Below are 24731 nucleotides of genomic sequence, written 5' to 3'. Positions count from 1 at the left end.
AATATGTTATCCCATACATTTCTCGTGATTATATAATATTTTATGCTATTTGTAATTTTAGTCCCTTGCGACTGTCCTTCGTGATTTGATTTTAACCCCCTTAATACCTAGCTGCAGTCTCCGAGACACAGAAAAAGGAACATTGTAAATAAAAAGTGGCGCTGCACACTTCCTGGTTCACGATCGTACATACTGGCTGAATATAAACTTGGTATTATTGTTTTGGTGGCGTTAATTCCCCGCAAGCATATTTGGTTTTCCGTGCATAGGACTGGGTAGACGCCATCCCCTCATCAAATATTCTACCGCCAAGTAGTAATATTTAGTCTTTTTATGATCCGTTTTTAAGATTGAGTGAGCCAGTGTAACTACAAGCACAAGATTACCAAGATTGTCGCATTGGCGATGTAATAATAATACTGACCAACATTTGCTCTTTTAATTTCTTCATTTGTCTTTTTTTGTAATTTGAGTAAATAATTGAATGTCGAAAATGTATGACATTCAAACGAGCTAACGTGTTAGCAAACAAATGAAACAGACCGCGTGAGAAAGCGCGTAACTGTAATTAATTATGAAACTATCTTACTCATCGTTTTGAAAGCGATACAATTATTTGTTAAGCTACAGTTTACAACGATTAAACTATTACGATCCTAATGTAACATATACGATTATAATAAATATTCATAGTGAGGGTCGGTGTTTACTGACTTACGTAGAAAGATAACATAAATAAGAAACAGACTGTAAATAACTTAATTTTGGGCTAAGGCCTCTACATTTGGGTATAAAGTTTCGGAGTATATTCCACCACGCTGCTCTAATGCGGGTTACCTCAAGATGTTTTCCTTTGCCGATTAAGTAGTGCTTAAACCATCACAAGCTTACCTTATCACGATTAGATAACCTTTTTATTAAGGAAAAATTAAACTGTTTAATTTTTCACTTCAGTCTACATTTTATTATTATTTAACATAAATCAAGATTTATTTTTATACTTAAATTTTTTACACATACATATTTATAACGGTAAGTCTAGGTAAGTATGTGTTAACAAAATAGAAAGTGCGATTTATTTCGTTATTCGAAAACTAGTTGAATTCTACTCGATAAAAATTGCTGCCAATTTTTGGGTTACATCAATTATTTTAATTTCGATGTTATGATAGAGCTGTACCACTTTCTCTATACTCCGCAGGCTATATTTTATACCAGATTTGTTAAACGTGTTATTATGTGTATCTGCATTTAAATTTTAAATCATAACATAAAAGTGATCAAACAGGTTGAACATCGATATTAAAACATAATTCCATTATCTAATCCTGACCATCTTTCCACATCTGTGGGAAAATAAGTAATTAATGTAACGATGGATGGATGGATTAATAATAATTTAATGGTTTGTTATACTTATGTACCAAAAATAAAACATGCATAAAAGACAAAAAATACTGTATAAGTATTGTTATCCTTTACAGCCATTTCTTTGAGCACACGAAGGAAATAAAGGTACTTTAATGAAAGGAAGACGCCTACGTAATTAAATTACAATGTATTCACTTATATATATTAAAGAGACATAAATACTATATATCATATATATATATATATAGGTACCTGGTACATACGTTATCGTATGAATCAAGATCACGACGGAAATTTACTTTCAACCTTTTCCTAAAAAATAAAATATACTTCCTAGTGCGAATAGAGTGCGGTAGTGAGTTCCATCGTCATATATGTAATAATTGAGTCACACTAAGACTGTGTAAAAATAAAGCCAATGAATGACTCACTATATCATCTACCTGTACGTTAATCATAGTGGGCTGAAATATCGCTGTGATTTAGTCGGTGAAACTACTAGCTAAAACTTACGTCTAAAAGAGAAATGTAAATTTGGACAAGCTTGTGACGTTAATATATTATGCGGTGCTATATTAAGAACACCACTAACAGGGATAGTGGTATTCTTGGCCATTTTCCTATTTTTAACCTTTCGTATACAAATTTTCAACTTTGCTACCGGCTGTGTGCGAATGTATTCATTAGAAAATAGTACAATAGTACAATAAACTGTTATAATGCATAAAAATAAATCTACATATTTTACAATCATTAAGTTAACTATTCAGTAACTTCTATTCATTTGATTCAAGTATTTTATTTTTCGTTTTAATTTATAAGTTCTACTTGAAGTGCTAGTAACAAATATACAAGACGATAAATATACTCAATTTTAGTATTTTTAAAGAAACCTATTACATCAGAACGGCCTTCCGTGGCACCCACGTAGCGTAGGCGCGATGTGGCGCTATCCGTGTTTTACACTAGTATAAATATCTTACAACTGAAATATGTTCTATTTTTAAGCTAAAATTTGATTTAAAGTGCCGTCCCTATAATTGTTATAAGGCGTTGGAAGTAACTATAAATGAACGATATGATATGTTGTTTGTTCGACTATTATTAAATTAAATATTAAGATAAGTCACTACTAAGGACCCGAACTATTTAGTAATAATTATATTTTCTTCGACACAATTATTTGATAATACCGATAATACAATAAAATTATAGTATTCACATTAATAAATTATAACTGGGTATTTCAATATTACAAAACACTAGCAGTTCATACCTATCTGAACAAATATTCTGAAAACCCAATGATAGACTCAATACATCCTGTGGACAGCAGCTGAAATATCTAGTTTTATTTTCTATAGGTAAAATATCAAAGAATTAATCTTGTCGTGTCTGATTTTAAAAGGAAAATGCGGATTTTGCAATGTTTATGATACCTACGTTAGTTTTTTAATAAAAATTAAAAAGATTAAATTAAAATTAAAATTAAAATTGGAAGGTTTAAAAAAACCTTCCAATTTTTACAAGGTACTTTAAATTTAACTTAATTCTTATGCATATATTGTAATTAACTAAATTTTATTATATATTATACCTAAGCGTAATTCTTTAAGTTTGGTTGTACCGCCACCGCTGCGGTTTTAGAATAGATGTGTCTCTTTATTAATTTTTTTTACAAAGCTGTTAATTCTCCAAAACATGGATATTAATAGTCTTGGAAGTCTTCATCTCAAACAGTCCTTTAAAGTTACAATTTATAATAGTTTTTTTTTTTAAACCAGATTTAAAAAATAAAATACTTGTACTTGTATTAACTTATTTGTGTTTGAGCAGGTTTGTTGACCCAGATAACCGATGATTCGTTCGCGGTTTTAAGCATAAAGGTTGTACAGGTACAATTACAATGACGTTCACTTACTTTATCATCAATGTCATTATCTATACTATACGATATGCAACAAGCTAGCATACCTATTTGGGCCATTTACAATATTATTAGCATGATTACATAACCAGTGGTATTTATTAACGATAGATACCTATGCTTTTAATATATAAATAGTAGAATAATATGGTAAATATTTCTAAAGAATTGATACTAACAATAGTTAATTCAAACTTTAAAGGCTATGAGGTTCCGGAGGGCAGCCATAACATTTTTATTCAATTTTTTACTGATTTGTCATTCAAAAATTTATAATAATTAAACTAGCACATATTTTATAACTGACTAACTGTCATAACTGTTAACTACCTTTCTTAGATGAGAAGGGTAGAACGCTTTTCCTAAAACGGTAAAATCTCTTCCCAAACTTTAATTACTACATAATTTTCACAATTTGAGGGTAACACGGAAATACATAAGGACATTATAGCCATACCGAAACATTTATATTTTTGCCAATCAAATTGCATAGAGCTATATGAATGTATCTTAATTATAAAATTAATCGATATAATAAAAATAATACAATCTACTACAAATAGAATATAATAATACAAAAATCCACAAAAAATTATAATATTCGATTAAATCTCGCCGAGATGGACCGAAATTCCTAGTTGAAGCAATAACTCTTTATAACTACATTAATTGTTTATGGTAGGGGCTAAAGGAGCGTTCACATGTATGAGTTCAATATTAGACATTCAGAATCTGAAATCTGAATGAATGTAGTCAGTTGAATCAGTACTCAGTGTGTCGAACCAGTCAATGGGTGAAAATAATGTGTGCTGTATTCATGATTGTTATCTTGTTACAAGAGAGTATCTTCTTTTTCTATGCGCTTTAGCTTTAGAAGTCAAATGTAAAAATATACGTGCTTCGTGAATTTTATTATAAGAAAAGCAACTTATTCGATCTAGTCAAATGTTTATTGATTTTGTTTGCGAGAAATTTCTACTTACTAGCGATTTTTTGCCAACAAAGGTGTGATTAGATTACAGTGTTATTATTCCGATTCTCTATAGTTCGAACGATCATTAGTGTCATTGAACAGGATCAATCATCCGTTTCATACATGTGCATTTGTAGTGATTAATATTACAATTATTGATCATTATTTTAAAAAAAGGTGACTGTACGTGTTACGAAGTGATAAGTTTTCCATTGTGTCATTCGGGAGGTTGGCGAATATAATTTTGCCACCCGCGATCACCTGTTCATCTCAGCATCGGATGTAATACATAAACAAATGCAAATATAAAGGTTTGTATCTGATCTAATTATTATGTTTTCTTCATTATTATAGAATGTAATCCTGGAATAATATGTTTCTTTAAAGATATCGATATTCAGTTCTTGTGTCACATTAACATTTAAGTCTGCATCATAATGTGTAGGTGTCGAATATTATTTTATAATTTCTATAGATCTACGTAATTATTCGTGACGATTTAGTCTATTTTTAACTATTGCATTAAAAGACACTTGTGAGTTATGAACCTTTACGAAAGTACATAATTTTGATGAAAAAATTATATGATTTTATGGGATGAAGAACATTTAATACATTATGCACACTTATTATGACAGTACCACAATGATTCATCAATGAATTTTAATAATGTTTGTAAAGTTCATCAAATAAAGCATCTTTCTTAAGTTGAGGTTATGAATGAAAAACATTGTTCACACTTCACATTATTTTATAAAATTAAATCAAAATTATGAAACCATATTTATGAGAAATAAAATATCATCTTACATTAGTTAATGAGGTATTAAAAAAGATTATGTGCTACCAAATATATTATTCATGTTGGTATTTATGAAACTTTTTCCTCTCAAACTGAATTATAAAAATGAAACAGTTGTGCTACTGCTATGTATATAATACTATCTTTCTGTTAATCTTGTGATATTAATCAATTGTACATGATTAACACTAAACAGTATTTTTTTTTTATTTTCACTTACCGTAAAATGTATTATTGAAGTGAAGTTTATATTCTAGGAATAATTGTCTTCCTCTTACAGACTGTAATCAAAAGATCTTAACAGAGTGTAATCAAAAGAAATGTATAAAAACAGTCTAAAAAATTATTTTGTTCATAATTTCAATGATACTTTGTTTATACTAATTATAATAAATGTAAACAACATTTTTCACTTTAGTAATTTATATACTGGTTCCTAATAATTTAAAGGTTTTATTTGAAAACGAACAAAAACTGAAGCATTAAGTAATCTAATAATAATTAATGTTTGCTCAATCCAAGTAGTATGCCATTGGGATTGCTTAAATTGTTGTTGCATAACAGTGTTATTGTAATCGTATTGCAAGAGGTAAGTAATAAAATTAAAATGGTATTTCAATACATATACTAAAGTTCACATAAACATCAAAATCAAAATATTCTGTACGCAAGTATGCTCATAGAGGCATTGTTGAATAGTCATATTAAGTGAATTAAATGTAAAGATACCTCCGGTTCAGAAAGTATATTCTATTGTGAAGAATTCAGTAGATATTTGTGCCACCTTTATAATTACAGAGTGTTTCAATAGAGTAAAATTAAGTTTATATATATCCTGCCTAGAAATCAATTAGTGTCCCTGCTTTTTTATCATTAATATAATCTTGTTTTGAATATGTCTTATTTATCAAAGTCTTTTTTGACATGGAATATATTGTTTTTTTTACGGCCAAATAAAAACTAACTGTGGGATCTTATTACAGAAACAGATACTGTGCCCCAAGAAAAATGTATTTAATTTATATTTAAGCGGAAACTTGGAGTTGTTATCTTTACCTTTTTTCCTTATATAATACAATGATTGTCACTGTTTATTTAAAAAAAAAATCTATATTATTGTGAATACAATATGGACATAGATCTGTGGTTTTATCCCAAAGCAAAGTGCCACCAGACATAATACTATTAAAGTAACCAAATATACAAATCGGTCACTATCAACATTACATTGTTTTTATATAGTTTGGATATAAAAGCAATTTAAAATAGTATTTTTTACACTAATTCAGGATAAAAACAAGAACACTCCTGGTTTCCCTACAACAAAGCTATCAGTTGTGAAAGATGCACTCCAGCAGGCAGATTAGATGTATGCTAAGAGATATATAGTAGATAGTTATGTTTTATGAAAAGAAAGTAAACAATTCATAAATATTTTGTAGATGGTTGATAATACTGAAAATTACAATAAGTATTGTCCACTGAATAAATATAATAAGTATTGTTTATGTTTACAATAAACAACTTTAGTTAGCTTTCTCTTTTAGTTCATGTTCATAATTTTTTGTGTAGCGGGAAGTTGTCACTGTTCCCTCCAGATCATGGTGATAATATTTTTTTTTTTCATTAGGACATAAATATGCACATAACATACAACACAATGTCAATGCCGTGTCAATTTGCATACTGAGATTGAGGAATGATAATACTTTAAATATTATTGACTATATGCAAACAGAATGTTTAAATTTATGAACTATAAATCTCATTGACATGACAAAGGAATGAAAAAAAAAGATATGTCAAAAATGTGAAAAATGGTTCTTTTTTAATTTCTTACCGAAGATTAACTAGCACTAAATAATTAACTTGGTATAACAACTAGAAACTCAGCCACCAACCACATTTAAAATGATTAACATTTTAAAATTCATATAAATATATAATTATTCTTAATCACATCTATTTCGTATTTAAACTTAGTAAAAGAGATTTGCAGAGAAATAAATGTGCAAAAAAAAATTAAATAAGACATTATCCTATGGGCTCATTTAACTATGGTTTCCTATAAATGAGGAAAAACACGAGTTAATATTGTATAGCTGGCAAGATGTATACAACTTATATTATGACAAGAATGGTATAAAAAAATAATTGAACATAGCACAGTATTTAAGAAGGTTTTACGCCATTGCTAAAAGAGTTGAATAATCTGTTCTCATATGACTTTGTCAAAAGAAATTTATTTATAGGTGCGTATTTTATAAATGTAAATAAAAAAATGGCTTATATATTTCTTCTAACACCAATTTTATGAGTTGCATGCTCACTCATTAATAAATACACTTTGTATTTGTACAAAAATATAATATGAATAGATTCGGTAATCCTACAATACCTGTTCAGATTTTTAGGCTATCTCAAAGTAATTAAAGACAAAGGTACACGTGAATTGTATAAGCTTTTAAAATATATAAATTCGTAAAGTCAGACTCAAGTTCATTCTATCGATTATATTAATGTATAAATATTTATAAATATGTTGGAAAACAAAGTAATAAATGTTAATATTAAAGCATTGTTAAATTAGCTAAGAAAAAAAATGTAAAGCTTTAAAAAAAAAATTTATCGAATTTAATCTTCTAATTTCAGACATTATAACATCCCCTGAGGGAAACTAGAGATGGTGGACTACTACAGAACACTCGGGGTTACTCGGACCGCCACTGACGCAGAAATTAAAAAAGCGTAAGTTATCGGTTTGACTTATAACCAAAATATTTTTTTAAAAAGTCATACAGCAAGATCAAAATTTCGAATATCTAAAAAAAATGTTAAGAAATTCGAAATTTTCGAATCAGGTTAGCCATTAATAAAATGTTACTTGTTGTTTGTGGTTCATCCGTATACTTTTAACTACCTACTTAGGACTAGTGTTTGAAACACAAATACCTCTTAACTATCCTGGAAAACTATAAATATAAATAATAAGTCAGAATTTGTTTGTACTGTAATTTATGTTTGATATTAATACAAGGAGTAAATATAAACTTGATACTTCTCACAGGGCTAATATTTTTTTTTAACTTAAAACATACTTACGGGTTGATTTAGTATTAAAAAATAATTTCTCATGTCTGTATTGTCGTCTGCATGCGTTTGAATGTTACTTTATCATGATCACCGATTCTATAAAAAAAATGATTTATCATTAACATATTCTAATTCGGAAATAGAAGTCGATTTGGATAATTATTGAATTATTCATAAATCAAATTACTTAAAAATTAAATTGACGTAGAGCAATACAAAAATATCGTGATATTTAATAGAAGTAAGAAATAATAAGTATTTGGGTAATATTATTTTTAATTTCGTTGTATTTATTGAGTCGGAGTAATTTTGTACTTTCGTTTAAAAGAAAAAAAAACTTTCATTATATCTAATATAAATGATTAGATTAAATTTATTGAATGTAATATATATTATTTACATATTTATAATTGATTGATTTGGTGCGCTGTAATTCATTTGAGTTAATCATAAAAAAACTAACCCAAACCAACCTGGAATATTGATTAAGATGTCTTAAGATAAACATGATTGAATTATCTATAATAAAAATAATTAAACAGTTACAGGAAATTAGCGTTGAAATGGCATCCCGACAAGAATCCAGACAATGCAGACGAAGCAAACAGACGATTTAAAGAAATTTCTGAAGCTTACGAAGTCCTTTCAGATGGTGAGGACTTAAATAATTTAAATATAATTAAGAATAAATAGTAATAGTTTTAAACAAAAAACTTCAAAAGATATTTAAGAATAAACACATTATTTCTATTTTTTAGCAGCATTCCGTTTATTTGGAACGTGTACTAAAAGTGAACAAAGATATAACAGTGAATACAATCTGAATACATTAATATTTTTTGTCTTGTCCAATTAGCTTGAAACGTTACTATTGCCATTGAAATTAAGTTTACAATTATATTTGCTTGATTTTTTCCAATAGTAAAAAATAATTCAGCAGAGGGATTGAAATTGAAATCTTAAGAGAATAAAAACTAATTTTGAGTAGTTGTCTCATTTGAGAGAAGCGTAGGTGGGCAGATTGACGACTTTCCTATACACTTGCGTGTTCCATAATAAATGCATAAATATGTAAATTAAATTAAAATATATAACTGGCATTAATATATAAACAACAAGAAACTGATTTAAACAAGTATCTTAATCTAGGATTTGTGTATTTTCTTTTTATTACGATAAAACATATCAACATGTATTATTTAATAATCACGATGTTTTTAATTTATATGATTAAGAATTAACATAACTGTAAAGACCATAATATAATATTAAATGCAGATAAATCTATATGTATAATTGTGTAAAATAATCTATATGTAATGTATAATCTATATGTAAAATGTAATTACATGTATATCTTTATTGCCTTCTGCTTATAGTAACCAAAGTAGATTCATTATGGCCTGATATGTTCGCACGATGAGGTCATACCACTATAGAAAAGGAAAGGAAATGTAACGCAGACTTCATTTTGATATTAATGGTCATTTATAATAAAACCCATCTTGCTTCTACACAGATTATATTTAACCTTTAAATAAAAATATATTTTATGAAATTTCCTCGCTACGATTATGATGATAGCGATATCTTAGTAGAGAGGTAAAATTAATCTTATTGTTGGGTAGAAAACAAGCGGAAATTGTATGATGCACGGGGATCCGGTCACCACAGTCACAGATATCAAAGCAAGAACGGAGTTAATGGCCATCGGCACTTTAGCTTCAAAGGTTTTTTTGGAGACACACCATTCCACCGTTTTTTTGGTAGTTTTCCATATCAACTAGGGTTTTTCGCAATTTGAATATTGTCATTTTAACCATCAACTGGGTACGCTTAAACTATTTCATATTATAAAAAAGATTTATTTAGGATTTTTTTAATTCCTTTGTATTGCACCCAGTGAAAGGTTAGAGAATGTTTATTTTACAATTAATAGCATGACAATGATAATATTCAAGCAATTAATAACATAGCATCATAACTAAGGAGTTTTTTGGCAGCTACCCACTTATATTGCTATTAACAATCTCAAGTTGTGTGAAAGTTTAAACACTAATCATAAATTAATATGCTACTTCGTGCGACCTAATGCCCTTTTTCGTTATCTGCAGATGTTATAATATGGCATAGCCTTTCAATACGATAGCTATAACTAAATCAATTTATATATAAACGATAACGTTCGGTAAGTTGTCACCGTTTAAATATTTGGTTATTAAGATTAAATCAATTCACATTATTAAAAGTTTTAGAATTTAAAATATTTTTTCATATTGAAAAGTTGATACTTTTATTTAACAATAGAATTAATCTTAGTAACCAAAATATTTAAGTAACAGAATAATATATTTGCTTAAGCCTTATTAAAGTAATTTTAAGGAATTATTATTTCACACGTCGCGTAATTACACATGTCATGTGCTTAAATATATGTAATAATATAAAAAGTGAGGCGTTCATTTGAATTTGATATTTTTTTAATATATCATATCGCTTATTTACTGCGCTGAGCGTTTGAACTCAAACAGTTAACATAATATGCTTTATCTGTTAATCACACAGAGAGGAAGCGTCGAGTTTACGATCAATATGGCAAGGAGGGGCTGAACAGTAGCAGAGGGCGACATTCCGCGTCCGATGAAGACTACGACTTCGGCTACCACAGCTTTCCATTCACATTCCGAGATCCCGAGGAGGTTTTCAGAGAATTTTTCGGCGGTTCATGTTTTGGCGAGCTATTTCCTGGTAAGTTATTTCTTTTTTATATAATGAAAACTTATGTAAAGAATGTGTTTTAAATAAAAATAAACTTTATTTTTTTTCGCCTGATACCGACGAAATGAGCCACTGCTCATTGACTGCGTAGTATGTGTCATTATCAATGACTAATCATTGAATAAAAAATATTTTGATTCGCTGATTGGAAAATGAACAAAAATATTGTTATTTATTTTCCAGATATAAATGGTCACGGGCACATCCGACACGGTCGTCGTAATCATCATCCGAGCACATCCCTCACTTCGTCGCTCTTCAGTCCGTTCGGGTTCGGGATGCAAGGGCTGGACGATATTTTCGCTCACGCTGCCTCCAACGGGAATTCGTTCACTTCTTTTTCGACATTCAACAGCGCGATGGCAGGTCCGGGAAGCGCGAACATGAGGAGTACCACAACAACCACACGTATGGTCAACGGAAAGAAAATTACAACAAAAAAGTGAGTGTAGTAGTATTTTTAGTCTCTATGTTGATACAAAATATTATTCCTATAATTCACCAAATGAGAAGTGAGAAACTGCTTAATTGATATTTTTTAATAGTAATGTAGTACACGTCACATAACTTTGTCACTGTAAAATACTGCAAAGTAGTCAATATCATGAACAGAATGGTGTTGGTTTACGATCCATACTCGTTCGTTCGCTCAAAAGACTAGACAGTCAAGTTTACCGGTTTATTTTAGTTATTGTTTTTTTTCTTATTATCTTGTTATACATGTTCGAATTCCGAAATCGAGATCGTCTGAAAAAATTGGATTTCATTATAACGGATTCGTATAATAAAGAAGAACCGGTACGGGGGAAAAGTGAAGAAAGTTTTATAAAAAGAATTAGGCGTGTCCAGTGACAGTGATTAATTAATTGGTTAATAATGTATTTTACTTTACCATTATGTTTGAGTGTTTCATTTATTTTTTTGTTTGATTGAGCTATCCATTCAATACGTCCATTCTCATATTCGATGTATTTATACTTTAGGTCGCAAGTCTGAAAAGAACCACACACTCATTATATATTCTTCCACCAAACAACAATACTTAGTGTTGTTATAAATGCGATTTGGAGAATAAGTGAGCCAGTGTAACAACAGGCAAAAAGGGCATGAAGTCTTAGCTCCCAAGGTGGCTAGATATAAATATTTTTCGTGCGATAGTACTTTTTTTACTTAACCGTAAACCGGTACTGTTTGATAAAAAAGACGACGCGACGCGAAACTTTATAAGACCGGTATAGTTACATATAACTGTGTCGGACGCGAACTCTATAATTAATAATTGCTTACACCTTTAAAGCCGTATCACTTTGAATGTTACCCACATTCATTATTCATTTTAAGTGCGTTAGTGATAAGTTGATGGTGTAACTTTTTCAATAAATAAATACTAGTTTTCGTCCGCGTGCTCGTAGTTGTTAGGTATAAAAAAGCTCTGAAAAAGTTAATCTATATAATCCTTTCTTGGGGTTGAAACCAAACCAATTTGCTTCATACCAAATTTCGTCAAATTCGGTCGGTTTAGCCGTGAAAGCGTAACAGTATCGCATTTATAGTATTCGTTTAGATGTTGATAAATAATTGAAGTTAAAAAAACTTTGAAATCTATGCTCATGCTGAGAAATTATATCATGGTTCTTACTATATTAATATTATAAATAGGTAAAAGTATTAGGAGGTATACTGGTATATTTTACCTTAACCTTGTTCATATATGGTCGGGACGGGTGTGTATGTACATATTATTTTATGATTTGTGTTTCTTTGTCCCTAGGGTAATGGAGAACGGACGCGAAACTGTGATGTCCTACGAAAATGGGGTACTGAAATCAAAGACTGTCAATGGTGTCCCTCAGTCCTTAACATACAGTTAAACAAATAATTACTTATAACCAAATTTGATCCAAATGACAATTGTACTCAACTTTACTTTATCCGAGTAACAAGTTCCAACTTATAATTTAGTTTTGCTTAATTTAATTAATGTAGTGTTGGGCACTGTAAATTTTAGTAATGAATATGTCTAAATCATACTTAATTTAGGTCTAAGTTTTGCTTTTTACTTTTTAATTGATCTAATTTTGATAATATCGATAGAGCCAATACTAATTTACATTTACATCTTTGAAGCGCTCATTTGTTTATAATATTTGCCTGATATTTGATCTCAAACGTTCGAACACGCACTGCCTGTATACTTCATGGTCGGATGCGAATTATAAAAGTCTTCAGGTAAACTACAGTCAGGTTTCAATACGTTGCTTAGGTTTAATATATCTCTTAACGGAGCGCTATTGTGGGTACGCTTTAATCCTTATCCTATTGTGGGTAAGCGTTGGCTCTAGATTTGTTATACGTAAATTGATTTAAATGTAGTATTACAGCTTCGATTTATTTTCATTGTGTTACCTCCAATGCCGTGTCGGGGAACGGCTTTGTCATAAATAAGTGACGTACTTTTTTTTAGTTACGCTTCATTATTAATATTATTTATAGAAAATTTGATTACACAAAGATGCCAAAAAGGTACGCGATTTAATATTTTAGTTACTTTTTAGTTGTTTTTGATTTAAATTACAGTTGATAGTAATAAATTGCTCAGCAGACTGTCTAATGTCTGGTTCCGTGCCGAGGGCCGGCGGAGATATCAAGTAGTTAATAGCTTACTATAATATTACTTTAGAAGTCTTTACTTTTTCATAACTGCTTTACTGTAATAATATTTCCGGAACATATCGAAGAAACTTAGCCAATTTTCAAGAATAATTCGTTTGAATTTTTTTATTAGCATATTTTGATTTATTGAATAAAATTTGGAGGATTTTAGAAAAGTTTAAAATACCTGAGAGTGTAAATAGTCCTATGAGCCTATAAAATATATTTTGTATATGCTAGATTGTCTATTGAGTGTCATAGGAGTCACTAAACATTAGTAAAATTGCATTTGATTGATTAATAAAATTCATATATAATAATAACGTAGAGTAGAGTTCATGATTTGTAAAAATCATTATTTAGCTAAAATAGTAACAAATTAAGCTTGATGTTATCGAATCGTATTCAATATATTTTGCTATGCTAAACCAGTAGGTACTTAATATTTTCATATTTTCTTTTGCAACAATACATTTTGTTTGAAATTAACGGTTTTAATAACGTGGCTTTTATTGAAACAAACATTTCTATATAAATATATGTTTTAGACGAGCACAATAGAAACTGTCTCTACACGAGTGCCATTGCTATTTTAGAACATTCTCTTGTAATTGTAAATAAATCTAATGATAATTTGATTTCAATATTTTGTGTTTTACAAAATTATTGTCAGCAAGTAATGAGCACTGCGAGATAATAAACAATTTAATTGTAACATTGTTGTTTTTTTGTATAATATATTTTTAACCGCATGATACATCGCAAGTTTGTGGTCAAACATATGACGACATTTAAACAAAACACTACACTAAGCACTTCTGTTTACTTATCCTTTGCACTTTTAAACATCACCTTTGAAACGGTTCTCAAATTTATATGTAAGTAACAGTCAACCTTTTGAAATAAAAAGAAAAAAAGGAGAAGTTAACAAAAGAAAAGAAGGCGTGGAAATATGTCAATATTAAAACTTTAAAATCGAAGAATATTATAAATGAGGGTTAAAATATTAAAAATGATCCTGACACATCCTTATTATGGTTTGAATATAGAGGATCATGTGGGATGATTTACTTTATAATTTAAAGGTTTTTGTAATCAGTACTCAATCAAATATGTGTTTTGGGTACAATTTAATATTTATATACGACGTATTGTCTGAGTGCAATTATGTCCAATTTCGTTTCTACAACATAATATGATTTTCCAACAATTAGGCCACAGATCAATAATAACTGCACGCAATCGCTAGCGATACAAACTTTTCAAACAACGAAGCGGTCGTTTTATCGGGTATACTATTGTGTTAATGAAAGTTTATTTAAAAAATAATGTAGTTAAAATAAAGCTCTCTCGATGGCGCTCGTGTATAGCTGCTGCTTTTGGTTTTCACTTCGACTGGGAGGAATACTTATTGGATTGACCGCAATCGTTTGTATATGATATAATATTATTATTACTTGTTAGCTGTGGGTAATTATAAAAATACGAAATTATACTTTCAGATTAAAGCTATAATAGCGTTGGTTGCTTTCTGTATAGCTTACAAGCAACCTGAAAATGTTAAATATCAAATATCTCTATGGATGACAAATATGAATTTGATTCACGTGAGCGGTTACTTAGAAAATTTTCAAGCAGGTAATTACTATGAAATTTATATTAACCGTTTATGTGTTATTTAAAATAATTTTGTTCTTAGATTTAATGTAGCCTGTTTTACAAAGGAATTCTATAAAGTAAATAAGATTTTGATTACATAAAAATGTATAAGTTTTAAACAATGTTTTTGTGCCATTATTAGAATATAAAATATATTATCTCATAAAGTGTACATTTTGTTACAATAGCTCTATTAACATGACTAGTACAACCTTTTTTTATAAAATTAAAAACTTATTGAATGTAGATAGTGAAATGTTTAAATGTTTACTTTCTTATATTCAACTAACTCGTCTAAGTGGTTGGCAAAACTCGGGCTAGTTTATAAGGACGCAGATCGGGACGGAATCGAAGACGGGTTCAATACCGAGGTGAGGCGATAAATAAATCAGTATCAAATTCACTTCATTTCAGATCCAGAGAAATATCTAAGTTACGGAATAACATTGTGTTGTATTTATCTAGTTGTCAGTGTCTTATACATTTATGGAGCCTATATGGTAAGTTTAAACTATGTTGATATTTATGTTTTTTTTACATGTGAATTATTATACATATAAGACGATTTTTAAAAACAAACTAGATGACATTTTAAAGTTAAATTAATATATGACATACATAATTAATACATACAGGCCAGTCTAAATCGAGGGTGCCAAGGGGGTACAAAAACCCTTAGCGCCGCGTGTTAGGGATTTGCCGATTTTTAAAAGACATAAATAAAAAATAACATTTTATTTTTATTCCTATTTTGTTGTAGCATTGTTTTCTAAACAATAAGCATTAAAATATGTTTTCTGTACAGGCTCATATGATTTGTAATAATATTTTACAGTGTAGTAACGTTACGATGATTCCGTTTATATTGGTGGAGTTGATACATCTTATCATACTTTCCATCTTTATAACGACATGGTTAATTGTTCTAAAGCAAAATACCATGGACATTGGCCTCGTGATTGGAGCCAGTGTAACGAGCGGGTTTGTTCTCAGTAAGTAATAGTTAAGTATATATTAAGTATTAGGGCATCCGCAATTCCTAAGCATTATCGGTAATGATCGCAAACCGTATATAGATAATACGAAAATGTATATAATTGAAAAACATAAGTTTATATTTCTAATACGAACAAATGTTATAAAACAATTTATTTTTTAATTAATAAACATTGCTCTGTCAACCCACTTGCACCCACTGGCGACTAACACCGGCTAATGCTAACGGATACCTATTATTATAGAATAGGGAATAGGTTCTTAGCTATTTCAATGAACTTTTCAAATGCATGACTTCATTTGATAAAGAATTAATGATTAAATTATTTATTAGTCATTTACTTTATACTTGGAAACCACTCAGCTCAATAAATATCAAATTGCAAGTTAGATAAAAATACTGACACAATTAGTCAACTCAAGACTCAAGTAGTTAGTTTGTCGCGTATAACAAAAACAATTATGTTTCACCACTAAGTAAAATAGCCATTAACCATTCCAATTAGAACAGCTTTATGGGGTAAAACATTTTCGCTGTAGAAATTATTGTAGGCTGCAGTGCAGTTACTAAGGCGATTCACTCGCTTTTCCTAAAAAAGTTAAATTAATACTTATATAGATTATTGTATATTTTAATTCGCTTTATATTGCTTTTCAGTGGGCTTATTTTATTTATGGGTATGTGCCGCTACACTTCCGGTATTGATAAATGAAATCGAACAAGAAGAACAAAGAGCTACAATAAATAAACTTCAAAAACTTCTAGAAGACAAAAATCAACGCTTGAAACGAGGACATTATAATTCATCGTTTAATTACAATAACGAAGACGTGGAGAGAACGCATTTATTTGTTGTTCCGAGATATGTAAATGCTGTTGAAAATACTGATGAACACTATTATAGAGCGAATTTTTTACATTAATGTTTGTTGTTTTTCGGATTGTTGCTTTTTTTCTCTAATAATGCATATTTTTATTAAATAATATTTATTTAATGTATCCCAAGTTAAAAAGTTTGAATAGCGTTCTAAAAAAAAAACTGAAACATGATACACTTTCATATATTCGGAAGCTGTTTATAAATAGAATATCTTAATAAAAGTATGTATGTCTAAAGTAACCGTAAAATTATCGTTTACGATATACACCTGCGCTCTTTAATCATGCTTATAACAAAAACCTTTAGGTTATAAAAAAAAAATAAACTCGAAATAAATTTAAGTAGGTCTATTTGATTTATGAATTAACAATACAACAAAAATTTATTTAAATACTGAATAACAAATACGTGCAAATCAATCGCAATCATTAAAACTATATACATGAGACAATATAAATGTTAAGTTCATTAATATAATATATTGATTTTTATTATATTCTCAACTAGTTTAAAACACTTAGCGAGTTCTACATATGACAAAAACATATTTCTTTATGGTTTTATCAAACTCAGCACTATTTTCATAAATTGTATTATAATTCACATGCATTGAATATAAATATAAACCGGTAGTTGGGTAATTACTGTATCTAATTAACTAGCATTTCTAATTACTTCGGTTACACGTAAATCTCGATTTGGTAATTTAGGCTGCCGCCGCGTTCGCTCTTCATACGAATGTTAACGAAGCTGGACCCCACGCCCCCTGCAGTTATAGTGGCTGTTGCGTCATTGTGGTCCAAGTCCCTGGCTATCACACCCTGAAATGTTATCAGAATCAACGTTACATTAAATTAGTAACTTTCATTCTCAAATTTATGAGATGCCTGGCAGCATACATCTTACGTGGCATCATGCGACGTAAGAAATTCTTAAAATCACTCGCATAATTTAAGGTCACATTGACATTATTATTGTTGTTTCAGATAACAGCGAATGATAACAACTAATCTTTATTTTATTGATACTTTTAAATGCACACTAAATATATTTAAACATTTTTTTATACTTTTAACGAAATACAGAAAAATTCAATTATTTTATATATATTTTACGATGTATAAATTAGTTATACTATCGAATACTTGTAACCATTTATTTTAATTACAAGGTAATAATTGTTTAAAAAAATTTACCCTGATTATTTGTTGACTTGGATCCGTGTAGAATACCTCTTTTACTCTCTTCTTGAAAGGAATAGCTCTATACTCGGCCTTCTGTTGCCAAACCAGTCGCGTGTTGTAACTAGTACCCACTATCATATCGCGAGCCCAGCATGTTGATACAAAGATAAGTATAACAAAACTCAAAAACACTAACGTTTTCATACTGATTTTTATAAAAATTTAAATAAAAATACTAGCGTAGAGTAGAGTAGAGTGTAGCGCGAATACTGTTGATATATCAAGAGCTGTACACAAACTGATTATGTGGAAAGTACTGGGGAAGTACATATACCAGTAATGTGTCAGCCAGTTGCGACGCCTTGTTTGCGGCTACGAAATAATCAAACAAAGTGTAAATAAATAACTTAGCTCATTAAGAGTTCAACAAAGTGGCATTGATAAATAGGATACTGATAGCGTATTGTTAGCATACCGCATTATTATTAAAATAAAGTCGTGAAGATTGATTTTGTCGCGTAACACCTGTTGAAAGGGAATACTGTTATTACGAAGTATTTCGAAATATAAATAACTAGAATTATAATATAACAGAAACATTTATTACCTTTACTTTTTCAAATCATATATTATAATTTTCAATACTTTTTTACAAATACACGAAGAGTAACATTTATTTCTTTAACAAGTGACAACATTGAATTATATTTGTACACACATACTTTACATTAGAATATCTGAACACAAAGAAAATAATTATGCGTCATAGAGATATTATTAAGACATTTTTTACCATAGGTTTAAAGTAGATACCGCAAGCGCATCCGTCATCCAAGCGTTTCAGAAAGAAGAGCCACAATTATTTGCCGCGCACCTTTAATATATTAATCATACAATGAAGTTTCACCTAAAGTTCTCTCACCTAAATCTTAAACTTTATTAGTTCAATTTTGTAAAAAAATGTATTGCGATTGCCGTCCTACAGGAATCAAAAATCGGTATTATTTTAGAAACAAGGGAAGAGATATTTTGTAAGTAAAATCTATGTTGGTTTAAGTCGATAATTCTTCCATCTCGTCTTTTTAATTAGCTAAGATTCTCAATCTATATGGTCTATTAAATTAAATAATCTTTAATAAATTTATTGTAAAATTGAATTAAAGGAAATACACTTGTCTATTTAAACAGCCAAAAATGTATTTGGTACGTCCTCTGTGGTAGGTTTTTTAAAAAAATAGCTTAAATTTAGCTGACCCATATGAATATTGCTATATATTATAAATAAGACAAGCGATATTTTTTATTTCTAAATCTTCTCTTTAGGTTGTGTGTATATCACTAAATTCACGAGTGACGTGACTTTTTAACAAAAAAATTTAATTGGTCGATCAGTTTTAACTATATAAACGCATTGTCTAACGTGTTCTAAATCTGTTCCTCTAACAATATTAGAAGACATTTATTTTCAATTATTTTTATGGCTTTTTTTTATTGCCCATATCTAAAATATATCATTATTTATATATTATAGGATCTTGCTTATATACTTGGTATTGCAGCACTATATACATTTTTGCCGAATAATAGGGCTGGTTAATTAGATAGTAAAATTATCAAGAACAATATGTTCAAATATTTGTAATTAACTGGAGTGTTTTCTGTTATACTTGTGTTTTGTTTATGCGTGCCCTTATTATTGTGTACACAGTGTAATAACATATATGAAAATAAGACAGACTGCCCTCAGCGTATCGTGACCATTTATAATTTCTACTTTAATAAATACATTCACCGAGTAAGTACAAACACTGCATAGCTTTGATAAATACGAACACTAAGAGTACAACTAGCATATTCTTATACAGAGCTAACTTGCATAGCGGCGAAACGTGGTGTCGTTTCCATGTCCAAGGAGTCGGTCGTCACCTGCGATCGCGTGTCAGAGTTTTCGGTACTGTTTTGGACTGATGTCATTGAAATTTCATCTTTTATGCTTCCATTACCGTCGAAAGAGTCTACGGCGTTTGTTTTTTGTTGCGCGTCAACCATATCGCCACCGCCGCTGAGGGAATTCCAAATACCCTTGGAGGCATCTTTGACGGTAACCTTTTTCTCAGCTGTCGTACCAGTTTTGTCTTTGGCATCTTTTGACTTTTTGCCTAATCCGGGAAATGCACTCAATTTAGGTTTAGAGTTCCGCACACCGGTGCCTCGTTGTATGGGAGTGTCAGCCTCGCCCTCTTCGGTGATTGACGTGAGCATGTCCGCTGAATCTATGGGCGCTACTTGTCCAGCTTGTATGGGAATGTCGTCTGAAAAGAAATATATAAATACTTCTCTATCACGACTAAAGTTATAAACTATGTTCACACATTTCAAATTCTCATTTTATAAGTTAAGTAAAATAAAAATTAAATAATTATAAATAAATAAGTTTTTTTTTCCTTAAATAATTTTCCTGTTATTTGTCAAGTTTAAAAAAATGTAGGGAAATTTCACAGTTTTTTTGTATTAAGTCCTTTGATCTAGAAAGTTGTGAGATTTTTAGATAATACAAAAAAAGATAAACATATTAAATTACATTGCCATACAATGTCTGCTATAATTCATTGGCCAGAATGCTACAAGCGATAAACTGTGTACATTAATATACCTTTAGGTAACTTTTTATAATTGTATTTCGTGATTAACATTAAAAAGCATACCTTTAACTTTACAAAACAAAAATGACGGAATTACAGACGTGTAAGAAAATTGCACATATAAACCACTTTCATAATAAAATTAGCCAATTTTCAATCTGTAAGCGAAAACAAAGTGTGTTTCATCATGGCTGATAATGTACTTGGCAATGTCTTATTGAAAGTGGTGTTTACAAGTCGATTTAATCAGAAATATTATAGGTGATATACATACCTGGTAGTTTTTTGGTGCGGAATGATGCGTTTGTTATCATTGATTTTGACATAGTAACCGTGGTAGTAGCTGGTGACAATGCCACACTTATGCCCATTGGACCATCGCATGGTTGACCTAAAATAATTTTGAATACTTTTGTTATTGTTTTAATTTAATATAGACGGTTTTGTAAACGGGCTACCTGATGGTAGATGGTGACAGCTGCCCATAATCATAGGTGTAAGATATAATAACCACACTCCTCCCTAAGATGGTTCGTTCCTTGTGCTTATAGTCACACTGCCCCCATCAAACCGGAACATAACAACTCAAGGTATTGTTGTTTGGTAATATTGTGATACCACCAAATACATTCTAACAACATTGTAAGTATAACATTTTTTTATTCTTATATTAGGCGGTATGGTGTAGAAGGAAACCATCGTAGGGAAACCATTGCATTAAGTTACATGTTGTTCAGTAACTGCATTAAGTTACTGCCATATGTGTGTATGGGTGAAGTGGAATAAGCTATTTTTAATTTCCAGATGGTATGCCTTTTGCCCAGCAGTGTGACAAATATACTATTACTATTTATAGTCTTCACAAGATAATATGAGTGTCTCTTGTTATTTGATAAGATGACAAGGTATGGGAGCTGAGATTTTATATATTTTCTTTTTAACATCCTTGTAAACGCAACTACAGATGCGGCACGTCTGGTTACTAGCATCGGTTGCGTTTGCGTTGAGTGCAAGTACAAATATTTAATTGTGAAATTGTTTTGGTGGATTTTTTATTTCATAATAATTTTCTATGACATTTCAACAGTATAGAGTTTAATTAATGGATAGTTTTGCCATTGATCCCATTAAAAATTATACATTTTCAAACCAAGTATAGCTGATTTTAATACAATGTAGTGATGCTATCAAAGAACCTAAATTTAATTTAGGAGACAAAAATTACGTTGTTGTAAGATTAGGAAAAAATATTCATCAACTGTTATTGAATATTGTTTACAATTGATGATTTATAGTCTGTTGTGTCCTTACGAAAAAATGTTTCGCGGCAATTGTTTTTGAACAAAATGAGTATGATTAACGAGGCCAAATAAGTCAGGGTTGGCTACATTGGTAAAAAGATTTCCTTGATAGAATTTCTGATTACATAACACCATTTGCAAGACATCAATATTATTCCCTGTAAGTAGTATAAATGCTAGGTATTCCTAGCGTCAAATTCATTTTACTTGTATGTCCCATAATTTATATACTATACTTAGAATCCTAGGCTACCTAAATAACTAATTTCATAACAATTGATAAAGTGGTTTAGTCATGATGAGGCAGCAACGGACATAGAGATATAATATATTTCTTTCATCCCAGTAATCCCTAATTAATAAAATTACTGTATTGGTTTTTAAAGAAGATTTTTTCATAAATAACTTATACCAGTCTTTAAATTTATTTGTGAGATTGCTTTGATATTTACAATATTTAAGGGTATCATAATTTGGGAGTTGTTTTTGTCTGGATATTATGTGTTAGAAGTTATTATGTTATACCATGATATATTAAAATCCTAAAAAAACTATCAAACAAAATATACAAACCAGAAGGACTGTTCTTCAATGAATTAATTACGGCACTTGTGACCAACATGACATCAGGCAATAATTCATATTCAGCTCGTTGGTCTATATCTTTGACTGCCTGGAATGCTAATGTATAAAATTCATTAAACATTGCAAAGTATGAACCCTCTATCATTTCTAGGAGGAAGTTGGAAGAGACTGGTATTCGAGGTATAGATCTACCGACAGCAGCACCACTTTTTTTTTGGAATCCTTGTGTAACTATTCTGAAATTAAAATAAATAAATATATTCTGTTCTATGTATTATTATAAGAATATGAGAAATAAAGAATAACAACCTTGATGATGCAATACAGAAATGTCTTAGTGCTAGCTTTGGCAATAAACTTAGGTGACGGTTATAAATGAAGAAGAGAGCTGCCATTACTTTGAGTCGATTCTGGGCATTGATAACTTCAACTTGGGAGTGAGGGCCCCAGCTTACCAACTTTGTATTACACTCTTCCCATCTCCGTAGTGCACTTTCAGTTAGAAATTGAGAACCTAGAGATAATGGCTAAAAAATCAATATTTTATATACATTGTTAAATATAAATGTAATTTTTTTTTTATAAATTAAATTCATTACCTCATGATAAATTGAAGCTTGTGCTAGGGATGGTAATCTAAAGGAGACAACTTTGGGTTTTCCATTTTCATCAACAACTTCAAAGTTATATAAGCCTGAAGATATTAAATTGATTATATTTTTTGCTACTATATGAATAATCATAATTATATTTATAGAATATATTCTTATCCTATATTAATATTTATATAAAAAAAAACATTATACATACCAATCAATAGAGTTTCAATGCACCTGCATGATTTTGTGTTACCTTGAGCAACTGAACTTAAGTACCGATAAATCAAAGTTGGAACAAATTGAAGGGTAAATCTATGAAGTTCAATTTCTTTTGATCTATAGAAACTGAATAATTGTGTACAGACATTCTCTAACATCTGGAAATATATCAAGATTATCATATATTCTTAAATATAACTATATATATTGTATCAATTTAGCTTAAATGTATGGTTTTCATAAATAATTTACCTGTTGGTCAAATTCATCACCTTTTTTGTTACTTTGACTTTCATTTTCATCTTCGCAATATAATAAATTAAATATTGCAGTTGCTATTTCATGATTGTGTTCATGTTCTGCTGCAAAACTTTTTAATTCATTTTCTCTCAGAGCAGAATACTCATTTAACCATTCTGTTATTAAATGTTTCCATTCAGCCATTGCGCAGAAAACTGCTTCTTCACTGGTTGTTTCTTAATTTAAAGCTTTATGCTTTATATTCAGTTATAAGAAATTATTTTCAAAATTAATTAAATTTTAAACAAAATGCAAGTTTGCAAGTTTTCACTAGTGCTATAAAGCTAGTCTTGTGGATTACTTTTGAAATAAATAGAAGGTAAATTTTACGTCATAAATATCACGAAATAGCTAAATTGCAACTATATATTGATAATTTTAGCAGTTCTATTAAACTTCTATAAATTGTAACGGTTTTTAAATATTAAATATTATACTGAGCCAAAAACGTCTCACTCATTCCATTTCACTTTTATCTTTTTTGAGTAATTTTTACTTTTGATGTATGATTAAACAATTTAATTTAGTCAGAACTTGACATTCGGATTGTCGGACAGACATTTCGGCTGACAATGTCAGTTTCAGTTAAATGGGACATTTAATAAATCCTGATAACATAAAAGCAAAAACTAAAAAAAAAAAAAATCCTGATAACTAATATTTTAGTATTTGTATTTAATAAAACAACGTTTCAATATAATATTGTACATTATGTTTTATATTCTTAATTTTTTACAGATCGTTAATACACATAATTTTATAAAAAGTA

General features: G+C 29.6%; 3 protein-coding genes and 1 pseudogene across 5 annotated transcripts; 2 read left to right on the top strand and 2 right to left on the bottom strand.

Annotated features, from left to right (window-relative positions):
- The first annotated feature begins 4042 nt into the window (after positions 1-4042).
- Positions 4043-14311, top strand: LOC125064931 (dnaJ homolog subfamily B member 6). Of its 3 annotated transcripts, none has more exons than XM_047672245.1 (7): positions 4043-4582; positions 7726-7821; positions 8709-8818; positions 9795-9932; positions 10732-10914; positions 11128-11386; positions 12716-14311. In XM_047672245.1, exons 2-7 carry the CDS (start codon positions 7757-7759, stop codon positions 12813-12815), a joined length of 855 nt encoding a protein of 284 aa, XP_047528201.1. In that variant the 5' UTR covers positions 4043-4582; positions 7726-7756; the 3' UTR covers positions 12816-14311. The 3 variants fall into 3 exon arrangements, with proteins under 3 accessions (XP_047528201.1, XP_047528202.1, XP_047528203.1); XM_047672246.1 differs by having other exon boundaries at positions 4044-4582; positions 9795-9896; XM_047672247.1 differs by lacking the exon at positions 9795-9932 and having other exon boundaries at positions 4047-4582.
- Positions 14312-14523: 212 nt separating this feature from the next.
- On the top strand, positions 14524-17194 carry LOC125064934 (annotated as a pseudogene).
- A 103-nt stretch (positions 17195-17297) lies between these two features.
- On the bottom strand, positions 17298-18691 carry LOC125064933. The gene is made up of 2 exons (XM_047672248.1): positions 18329-18691; positions 17298-17953 (listed from the first exon to the last, which is right to left on the bottom strand). Exons 1-2 carry the CDS (start codon positions 18518-18520, stop codon positions 17813-17815), a joined length of 333 nt encoding a protein of 110 aa, XP_047528204.1. The 5' UTR covers positions 18521-18691; the 3' UTR covers positions 17298-17812.
- A 1368-nt stretch (positions 18692-20059) lies between these two features.
- LOC125064930 (hyccin) lies at positions 20060-24521 on the bottom strand. Its single transcript, XM_047672244.1, has 7 exons — positions 23915-24521; positions 23655-23820; positions 23444-23538; positions 23154-23371; positions 22833-23080; positions 21233-21349; positions 20060-20628 (listed from the first exon to the last, which is right to left on the bottom strand). The coding sequence occupies exons 1-7, from the start codon at positions 24104-24106 to the stop codon at positions 20174-20176; spliced, it is 1491 nt and encodes a 496-aa protein (XP_047528200.1). The 5' UTR covers positions 24107-24521; the 3' UTR covers positions 20060-20173.
- Positions 24522-24731: the final 210 nt, after the last annotated feature.

The sequence above is a fragment of the Vanessa atalanta genome, chromosome 6 (genome assembly GCF_905147765.1).
Source record: "Vanessa atalanta chromosome 6, ilVanAtal1.2, whole genome shotgun sequence".
NCBI classification, from domain to species: Eukaryota; Metazoa; Arthropoda; class Insecta; order Lepidoptera; family Nymphalidae; genus Vanessa; species Vanessa atalanta.
This window is presented reverse-complemented; position numbering and strand designations above follow the sequence as displayed.

Excerpts from the sequence above, each read along its gene's own strand:
- LOC125064931 (XM_047672245.1), top strand. The coding sequence starts at position 7,757 with ATGGTGGACTACTACAGAACACTCGGGGTTACTCGGACCGCCACTGAC. Across the intron at positions 8,819-9,794 it reads TTACGAAGTCCTTTCAGATG|AAAACAAGCGGAAATTGTAT; the intron begins GTGAGGACTTAA and ends ATTGTTGGGTAG. Across the intron at positions 9,933-10,731 it reads ACCATTCCACCGTTTTTTTG|AGAGGAAGCGTCGAGTTTAC; the intron begins GTAGTTTTCCAT and ends TTAATCACACAG.
- LOC125064933 (XM_047672248.1), bottom strand. The coding sequence starts at position 18,520 with ATGAAAACGTTAGTGTTTTTGAGTTTTGTTATACTTATCTTTGTATCA. Across the intron at positions 17,954-18,328 it reads CAAGTCAACAAATAATCAGG|GGTGTGATAGCCAGGGACTT; the intron begins GTAAATTTTTTT and ends ATAACATTTCAG.
- LOC125064930 (XM_047672244.1), bottom strand. The coding sequence starts at position 24,106 with ATGGCTGAATGGAAACATTTAATAACAGAATGGTTAAATGAGTATTCT. Across the intron at positions 23,539-23,654 it reads CATTGAAACTCTATTGATTG|GCTTATATAACTTTGAAGTT; the intron begins GTATGTATAATG and ends TAATATCTTCAG. Across the intron at positions 23,372-23,443 it reads AAGCTTCAATTTATCATGAG|CCATTATCTCTAGGTTCTCA; the intron begins GTAATGAATTTA and ends TTGATTTTTTAG.